The 10,417-nt window shown below is 34.5% G+C and overlaps 1 protein-coding gene across 1 annotated transcript; it reads left to right on the top strand.

The window, feature by feature from the left end:
* Nucleotides 1–1,589: 1,589 nt before the first annotated feature.
* On the top strand, nt 1,590–2,113 carry LOC141525502 (uncharacterized). The gene is made up of 2 exons (XM_074240016.1): nt 1,590–1,676; nt 1,766–2,113. The coding sequence occupies exon 2, from the start codon at nt 1,775–1,777 to the stop codon at nt 2,111–2,113; it is 339 nt and encodes a 112-aa protein (XP_074096117.1). The 5' UTR covers nt 1,590–1,676; nt 1,766–1,774.
* The last annotated feature ends 8,304 nt before the right edge of the window (nt 2,114–10,417 follow it).

Raw genomic sequence — 10,417 nt, 5'->3', positions numbered from 1 at the left:
TTATTATTATTAGTTTTAATAGTAAAATTAGTTAACGGTAATTGTGATTTAAGAAATCAGCACGAAGTTTTGATTTTAGTTGTGCATTTCATCTGTTTTATAAAGACTCTCTTAGTAACCACAAAATATATGTACCTAAAAATTTTAACATTTTTATAAACGAAAATTTATATTTTGTAGTTGCTGAGGAAATCCTAACAAAAGGGATGAAACATACAACTAATATAAAAAAATGAAAACGTCGTTCTGATTTCTAGAGTCCACATTACCTGTGACTTATTTCATTATTTACTTCAAATGCCTGAACATGAATTAAAATAACATTACAAGTAGTTAAACAGGGGGTGCATGCCCAATCAGTAAAACAGATTTGTGGGTTCATGTCCCACACTAAGTCGGGATCCACATTACCGACTGTATGTTCGTGACAAGTATCATCTGTGGATATGGGCGACCTGTTTTACCGACAGTGGGTGTTGCCGGCGGTAGATATGTATGTCATTTTGAGGTTATGGGTGAGGTTTTTATCGAGGTTATAGGTGGCGCTAGTGGGGAATTCTGCCGCCATCTTACTATCCGCCATTTTTTAAATCTTACTATCTGCCATTTTGAATCCGCCATTTGGTGGCTGCTATCCGCCATTTTGAATTTGAGTTCAACATTTTGAGGTTAAAAAGCATCCTCAACTATTAACCTGCCTTCGGCTCAGCCATAACAGATCAATAGTTCAGGATTACGCATTTGTAGTATGGTATATCCATGTTCTATATATTTAAAATGGAGTTATGTCAACTACTTGCGAGAAGGATTTCACGCAACGCCATCTGGTGACAGCGTGCATTACTTCTAACCGCGCAGTAGATGACTCATTCTGTTCTAGAATTTTCTAACTGCGTAGTAGATGACGTCATCAGACAGGCTTGAACCTGTTCAAGGTCATATAACTGCGCAGTAGATAACTCATTCTGTTCTAGAATTTTTGAGTCTGCTATCTGATTTCCGCCATCTGGTGGCTGCTATCTGAGTCTGAAATCCGCCATTTTGAGTCTGCTCTCTGAAATCTGCTATCTGAAATTTACCATCTGGTGGTTGCTATCTGACTCCGCCATTTTGAGTCTGATTTGCGCCATTTCAAATTTTGATTCTGATTTCCTGCATTTTTGTTAAAAAATGCACCTGTGATCTCAGCATCAATAATAGTTGCTTAGATCACAGGTGCATTTCATTGTTTATATTCTGAAAAGATTAATATATTCAAACTGTACGTAGGAGGAGTACATGCGAGAAGATACGCCATCTGTCGAGATTTCTGTCTACTTCTAAACAGGTCTGAACCTGTTCAAGGTCACGGTAACTGCGTAGTTCTCTTTGCTTTATTCCTAACTGCGTAGTAGATGACGTCATCATACAGGTCTGAGCCTGTTCAAGGTTGCGTAACTGCACAGTTTTCTTTGTTCTATTTCTAACTGCGTAGCAGATGACGTCATCAAACCGTTTTTGAGGTAAAGGAGTGGGGGTAACTGCGTAGTATCCTCTGGCTATAAAAGCAGCGCGCTCAAGCCGTACTTCACAAAAACGAAATACACGTCTCCAGTAAAGTACGAGCTGGTGGTGACTACAAGTTGAAGTACAAGTTCTTGGTGATATACATCTTCTACCTATCAGTATTACTAATCGTAAGTATTCATTTACTGTCTAATCAAAATATGAATTAAATGAAGAATCATTTAATCAACCAATACAATTAATTAAAAAATTTTTACAGCAATCAATCATGGATGTAACCAAGATAAATGAGGTTAATTGTCTTACTGGGATTCTTCCTGTTAAGAAAATGAACGAGTTGGAGTTTAATCGAGAATATAAGATTAACGGTATCAAAGCTATTACAACTGAGTATGGAACTAGGATTGTTGCTAATATAAACGATGAATTTAACATTTATCTACCATCAAGAACTACTCAACATCTAAAAGATGATAACTTCATGAAGAGTTTGAATGAATTAATAGATTCAAACTATCTGTTTCTGCGTTATCATGGTGGAAAATATAATAAATTTGAATTTATTAATTCTAGTCTTGATGTAAAAATGACTAGTGGAATTATTTAATCAATAAAATATTGGATTTCAATATAAATAATTCATTGTTTTTATTTATAATTCCTCACATTTTTAATTTAAGATTAATATTTATAATTCAAATTCAATAATTTATACTTAATCATAATTTTTTAAGTTACTTATCATAATGATAGTTTGAATTTCGCGCTTCTTGTACTAGAGCCATCTACTATCAGTTTATTCTTAGAGCGTGAAAGCTGTCAATTCATAAATATTAAAAAAATTTTCTAGTTATATATACATATATAGAATAATACATGACTTTTAATTTAAATAAAAGATAAATAATTATTATTAGTTTATAATATTTTGTTATTAATATTATTAATATTTATTTAAATTAAAAGTTATGTATTATTTGATAAACTAATATGGGGTTGATGTGCTCTGTATCGTCAAATCCAAAAATCTTCTAGCGATATATTTTGAAAATCAATACTCAGTTTTTATTTTTAAATGGTTATATAAAATAATGCATGACTTTTAATTTAAACAAATATTAATTATAAAATTTTAGAAAACAAAAACTGATTATTGATTATCATAATTAAAAAATCAAAAACCATTACGCCATCTGTTGATAAGTATTAATATCAGTAGTAGTGTTGGAAAATTATTTGAATTTAATAACTAACAATAATTAATTCTATTCTGAATTAAATGTGTTAGGATGAAATAATAATAACAATTGTAATTCATTTATTTTAGATTTATTGAGTGCTTACAAATCAATCTTTTAAATTTTTTACATTTTCCAAGGCACATAAATCAGATAAACGATCATGATAATTACAAAAATGATTGTTACAAATTTTCATACTTTTTAGAGAGGGACATTTGAAATTATCGAGATCGATTACAATTTTATTATTACAATCAATTAAATTTTGAACCCATAACTTTTTCTCGATACCTTTGACATAAATAATTTTTTTATTACAAGTTAAATAATTGAGAACTTCTTTGAGCTTGTAATATGAAGTTGTTCCAGCATTCCAACCGATTCCATGATAATTTCGGATAAGCCAGGTATTCAGACGTTGATAGTTGACTGGTAACACCTTCCAGTGATATGGCGGTTGAAATAGTGTGTATGACAACTCTTCAATATTAACAATATCATGTTGAATTGTTATTGAGGCCAACTCCTTAACAATGAAGCGATTATCAGCTCCTCTGAATCCTTGAACGTCTAGAATGATCTCCATTTTTACTGCTCTTGACAACGAAGAGTGACTGAATGATGACTCTTACAATCAATTCAACCTTTTTATAACCCGATCTCTGGATTTTACCCCCACCACTCGATAATCTTATTGGTTAATTAATAATTTGATTGGTTATTCAAACTACGTCGTAGAGTTTTAAACTGCGTAGTAGATGATGTCATCAGACAGGTTTGAACCGGTTCAAGGTCTCGTAGCTGTGCAGTTCTCTTTGTTCTATTTCTGTTGGGTAGTAGATGACGTCATCATCTAAATTTACCATCTGGTGGTTGCTATCTGACTCCGCCATTTTGAGTCTGATTTCCGCCATTTCAAATTTTGATTCTGATTTCCTGCATTTTTGTTAAAAAATGCACCTGTGATCTCAGCATCAATAATAGTTGCTTAGATCACAGGTGCATTTCATTGTTTATATTCTGAAAAGATTAATATATTCAAACTGTACGTAGGAGGAGTACATGCGAGAAGATACGCCATCTGTCGAGATTTCTGTCTACTTCTAAACAGGTCTGAACCTGTTCAAGGTCACGGTAACTGCGTAGTTCTCTTTGCTTTATTCCTAACTGCGTAGTAGATGACGTCATCATACAGGTCTGAGCCTGTTCAAGGTTGCGTAACTGCACAGTTTTCTTTGTTCTAGTTCTAACTGCGTAGCAGATGACGTCATCAAACCGTTTTTGAGGTAAAGGAGTGGGGGGTAACTGCGTAGTATCCTCTGGCTATAAAAGCAGCGCGCTCAATCCGTACTTCACAAAAACGAAGTACATCTCTCGTGATTAAACAATATTCAGTGTTATAAAATATAGTGAAGTTCAATTTTGTGAAGTACGCGAGTATAGTCCAGTGTACAAAAACTATTGTGTAGTGTACATCATCTATAAAGAGTGACATAACCTTTAAAAGTGTACATAACCTATAAACAGTGTATATAACCTATAAACAGTGTATATTCTCGTGTAAATTCAGTGTGTATATAACCTATAAACAGTGTATATAACCTATAAACTGTGTACATAACCTATAAACTGTGTACATTACCTATAAACTGTGTACATAACCTACAAAATTGTGTAAATAGTCAATAGTGAAGTACGTGTCTTTCAACGATGGCTGAACCTAACCTCATTGAGGCTTTAAAAAACTTGATAGATACTATTGCAACCTCATATGCTGATCTGTTGGGAGCACAGCTTATTGATGATGAACATCGTCAAAGGTGTTCACGAGTGTGTGATGAGACCGCTGAGTACTTCAACACAATATTATTGGATCCTGGAACATCAATCCAAGTGAGGCGAAGTGTTCAAGCACACATCAACCAACTTAACTGGATTGCCGATCAGTTCACCAGACTCGGTAACCAAGTAGTCGGTGGAGATCTCAACCAAGGAGTCAAATGGCGGGACTTGGAAAACCCTTTCGCTGGTAACATCCAGACTGGATTTGTTGTCAACCAACATCACAAAGATCCAGCATCATTTCTCCAAGCCTCACGGGATATCATCATCAACAAGGTACAGAGTGTCTTGAGAGATCTGGCAGGGTTGAAAGTGAATGTTGAACTCTTTTTCACATTCCGGAAACAAGAAGATGTAGAAGAGCGAAAGTCTTTCATCACCAAAAGTCGTGAGATTCTCCCTGCTACATCTCTCCAGGATTGGTACAGTGAACATGTATACGACAAATTACTTCAAAGAATTGAAGAATTTGAACATGAGGGTTCCGGATGGAGTTTGCTTGGACCGAACAGCTTGATGGTGACCATGTCAAGATTCGCATCAACCCAAGTTGGAAACTCCACCTTCGTCAAATTACCGAGGGATATTATCAGGAAGAGTGCGGTTACCAACATCCAAAACAATGACGAGTTCTGCTTCCTGTGGTGTGTCAACGCTGCCTTGCATCCACCAGTATCGGTTCCAGAAAGCCCTACAAGATATTGCCACTTCAGCGTCAGATTGAACTATGAAGGTATTCAATTTCCAATTAAACTTAATGATGTACCAAAATTTGAAAAAATGAATAACCTTAGCATTAACGTATATGGTATAGATTCTGAATTCGCGGGTAAAAAGTCTGAAAAAAGTACGATTATTCCATTATATTTAAGTAAATTCGAGTCAGAAACACCAACAATATATTTATTAATGATTAAAAAAAGTGTAAATTATACCAATAATTTAGATAATATTGAGTCTGTCTATCACTTTGCGTGGATACATAATCTATTCGGACTAATTAAAAGTCAAATAACTCTAGGAAGACATAAATTGTACTTTTGTGATCGTTGTTTGAATCATTTCAAATTAGAAAAATGTTATTTAGAACACCGAGCAGATTGTTTCAAATCTAATAAAGTTCGTATGGAGTTTCCTAGTGAAAAAATAAAATTTTAAAATTTAAAGATTTCAAATCTAAAGATACTGTACCGTTTGTAGTTTACGCGGATCTAGAATGCACACTCGAACCCCCAGAAGATGATGAAAAGACAGTTCATAAACATGTTCCACACAGTATTGCTTACTATGTACATTGCAGCTATGATAACACCCTCTCCAAATTCGAATTGAACCGTTCTCCTGATTGCATAAACTGGTTTGTTAAACAATTAGAGTCATTAGCTCTGGACTTTGAAAAAATTCTAAAGAATCCCATTAAAATGAAACCTTTAACGAAAGAGCAACAAGATAGACACAATCAGGCAACTGAGTGTCACATCTGTGAAAAACCAATCACTTCTACAACAGATAAAGTCTATGATCATTGTCACTTCACCGGGAACTATAGAAACGCAGCTCATAAATCATGTAACGTTAATTATTAAAAATCTACAATTATCCCAGTTGTCTTTCATAATTTATCTGGCTATGACTCACACTTTATAATTAAATCCTTAGCTACAGTATTTGAGGGTGAAATTTCATTATTACCAATCAATAAAGAGCGTTACATTTCTTTCACAAAATCAGTTAAAAATACTTCAGTCTCTCTAAGATTTATTGACTCTTTTAGATTCATGGCCTCCAGTTTAGAGAAATTAGCTTCATACCTTGATGATAAAGACAAACAGATTACGCGACTACACTACCCTGATCCTAACAAATTTAAATTAGCAATACGTAAGGGTGTATTCCCGTATGAGTACATTGACAGCATTGACAGACTAGATGAGAGACAATTACCTGACCAAGAATCATTTTATTCAAAATTAACACACTCAACTATTTCTGATGATGATTATGCTTTTGCTCAAGTAGTTTGGAATGAATTCGGTATCAATACGTTAGGTGAGTACTCAGACTTGTACTTGAAGACTGATGTACTTCTCCTGGCTGATGTTTTTGAGAATTTTAGACGCAGTTGCTTTAAGACATATAATTTAGATGCCCTACATTTTTATACAGCACCAGGTCTTTCAAACTCTGCAATGTTAAAGCATACTGAAGTAGAACTTGAACTGTTAACTGATCCTGAGGTGCTTCTTTTCATTGAAAAGGGTGTTCGTGGTGGGGTATCGATGTGTGCTAATAGACATGCTGAAGCTAACAACCGGTATATGGGCAAAGATTATGATTCAAACAACCCCGAAACATACTTGATGTACTACGATGTAAATAATTTGTATGGAGCAGCAATGAGTATGTCTTTACCCAAGGGTAAATTTGAATGGGTTGAAAATGTAGACAATGTAGATCAGTTTTTCAATGATGAGAGTGTAGGCTACATCCTTGAAGTGGACCTACACTATCCTGAGAAATTACATGATCTACACAAAGATCTACCTTTATGCCCAGAACATTTTGTACCACCTGGCAGCAAACAATAAAAATTAACAACAACTCTGTATGATAAGTCTAATTATGTAATACATTATAAGAATTTAAAACAATGTTTAGATTTAGGCTTAGAACTTAAGAAAATACATCGAGTCTTGAAATTTGAGCAGTTAGACTGGCTCAAGTCATACATTGATAAAAATACTGATTGCCGAAAATTAGCGAAAAATGAGTTTGAAAAAAATTTTTATAAAATAATAAATAACGCAGTTTTCGGAAAGACGATGGAAAATGTAAGAAAATATAAAGATGTATATTTGAGAACGAAGTGGCAAGGTCGATATAATGTATCCGATTTAGTATGTAGACCTAACTTCCACAGCCTTACAATTTTCGATGAAGACATGGTTATAGTAGAAGTTAAAAAAGCTAGAGTCTGCTTCAACAAACCAATATATGTAGGCTTTAGTATATTAGATTTATCCAAGACTTTTATTTATGACTTCCACTATAATTATGTGCTTGAAAATTATGCAAAAACCTCTAAATTATTGTACACCGATACAGACAGTTTAATTTACCAATTCAATGTACCCAACATCTATGAAGACATCACACGTGATATCTCAAGGTTTGATACTTCCGATTACCCACCTAACAACGTCTTCAACATGCCCCTTGTTAACAAAAAGGTTCTGGGACTCATGAAGGATGAGAACAATGGAAAAATCATGACCGAGTTCGTGGGTCTCAGAGCCAAATTGTATGCCTTCGAAATCCATGATCCTGAGAAGGAAAAGGATAGGATTAAGAAACGGGCAAAGTGTATCGGAGGATCAGCCTTGAAGACTATCATGTTTGATGACTTCAAAAGATGCCTTTTTGAAAATGTGCTGTTAAAGAAAGAGCTGTATATGATAAAAAGCAAAAAACATCAAGTGCACACAGTAAAACAGGAGAAACTTGCTCTCAGTTGGGCTGATGACAAACGTCAACTCATTGAGGCAAGCACTGATACTGTGCCTTGGGGTTATAAAGGCTCCTTAGATTTTAAGAAAAGAAAACTTGTAGATGATGAAAATAATAATAAGAGACAAAAAGTTTTGTAATAGTAAAAATAATGTAAATATATTTTTAAGGATTTATGTATTAAGGTTTTGTAAATAAAAACAATGTAAATATAATTTGTGTATTATATATCTGATTTATTGATCCAACTATTATGTTTAGTATCAAAGCCTAACCATTTAACATAGTATTTATTTCCACGTTTTCTAATTACTTTTTCAACAAGATATACATCTGGATATTTGACTTTGCTGAGTTCTTCGTTGTAAAATCCGCCTTCAATTGGTTGATCCTGATTGTCCACGAGCTTGTACGTCGTTGGATTCGTATTCTGCACCGATTTGATTGTGAAGATTTCTGTTGTCCAGTTTGGCGTGTATCCTTTGTCAAAAACATGCTTGTACTTGCTGATTCGGACTTTGTCTCCAACTTTGAACTTCTGCTTCGATTTGGTTTTCAGTGGTTGATATATATTTTCCAATAGTTGTTTCTCCTGAGCAGCGGTAACATCAACAGGTTTCATTTTGATGGTACTGTGTTTGGTGTTGTTGTAAGTATTCACCAAGTCATCAAGTATATCAGTCCACTTGTAGCTGCCACGAGCTGTAAATTCTCGCCACATTTTATTCTTGAGTGTTCTATTGAAACGTTCACATATGGATGCTTTGAGATTGCTGAATGTTGAGTAAAGATTTATCTTGTGCTGCTTCATCAGATCTTTGAATTCTTTGTTGTAAAACTCTTTACCCTGATCAACATGGAGATTCTTAGGAACACGACCTTGCTGGAGTACAGACTTCATAGCACTAGTGACATCTCCACCACTTTTTGATTTAATTGGAACTGCCCAGGCATATTTAGAAAATATGTCTATGATTGTAAGCAGATACTTGTATCCTTTATTGACTGTCGCATATGGAATCATCTCAACCAAGTCAGCTTGCCAAGTCTCATCGAGACCTCGGATGTCAACATGACGACGTTTATAGTTCCTGCGAGCTGGTTTGTGAAGCTCTTCAGCTATCACTGTCTTTTTGTCGTTCATTGAGTTTCTCAGTGAGATATTTGATATTATTTTGGTGAGAGGAAAGTACTGCTTTAACTTCCTCAATAGTCGTCTGCAAATTTCCCACAGCAGCTTTCAGTATTACTATTTCAGAGTGTAAATGTGAAATAATCTCTTTCTGTTCACTGTCTATACTTTTATTCAGTTCAGACATTTGTCTCAGTACAAACTGTACTGTCGCCGCATCATGTTCATTTGAAGGATTACCGAGATTGCACAGCCTTTTATTCTCAATGTTATAGTTTCCATCAGAAGTTACATTGAAACCTCTACCAGCTGGCCCTCGTTGACCTAAGTTATTGTCCAGTGGACGTCCAAATATATCGATGCTCAAGGTTATGAACACTTTGACTGTCAGCGTGTGAATGATTTAATTTTTCAGAAGCTTTTAATATATAACTCCAGCCTTCCTAAGCTCTTCAATAATTGACATGATTTCATTCGTGTGACTTGGATTTCCAGCAGCTTGAGATGCCATAAGTAGTCGCAAACGATCAACTAGTTCATTTGGATCATCCCAGTAAACATAGTCCATTGGTAATCTCTGTTTTCTTGCAATCATATATTTTGGTAACCTTTTACCGAACTTGGTGATAAAATCAGCAATGTATTTATTGAACTTTATTGTTGTATCTTCATAAATAGTACGATTTGGGTCATAATTTTTCCTATGAGCGTTGGTATGTTGAATTATGTCCAAGTACTTTTTCTTATCATCTGGGGTGATGAGTGCATCCTCTGGTGATTTTCTAAATAATAATTCCAACAACCCAGGAGTTATTGGATAATTTTTTTCTTTGAAAGTTATTGTATCATTTGCAAATGAAATAGGTGAATCACCCATATGCATTTCACCGCGTTTTCTGCGTACACCAGATCTCATATCATTATCTTTATGTTTTTTACTTAAACGTTGTAGATAATTAGTGAGAAGAGGATTTCTACGAGCTGGAGTACTTGTTGAAGGTGGTGGCTGAGTAATAGCAAGTGCTGTATTCTCAAATGAACTTTCATCATCTGTTATTAAACTGTTGTATACTTCTGGATCATGATATAAAGATTTTTCAACCTCTTGTTTTTCAACCTGTGGTTTTTCTTCTTTTTAATATTTTCCCCTTTCAACTTTGAAGATTCAACTATACTCTGGAGTGGTGTC

This window comes from Cotesia typhae, unplaced genomic scaffold (assembly GCF_013202065.1).
Source record: "Cotesia typhae breed Kobodo isofemale line unplaced genomic scaffold, CoteBio_Ctyphae contig_26, whole genome shotgun sequence".
Classification (NCBI taxonomy): Eukaryota; Metazoa; Arthropoda; class Insecta; order Hymenoptera; family Braconidae; genus Cotesia; species Cotesia typhae.
Note: the sequence above shows the minus strand (reverse complement) of the source record. Positions and strands in the feature narration are given on the sequence as shown.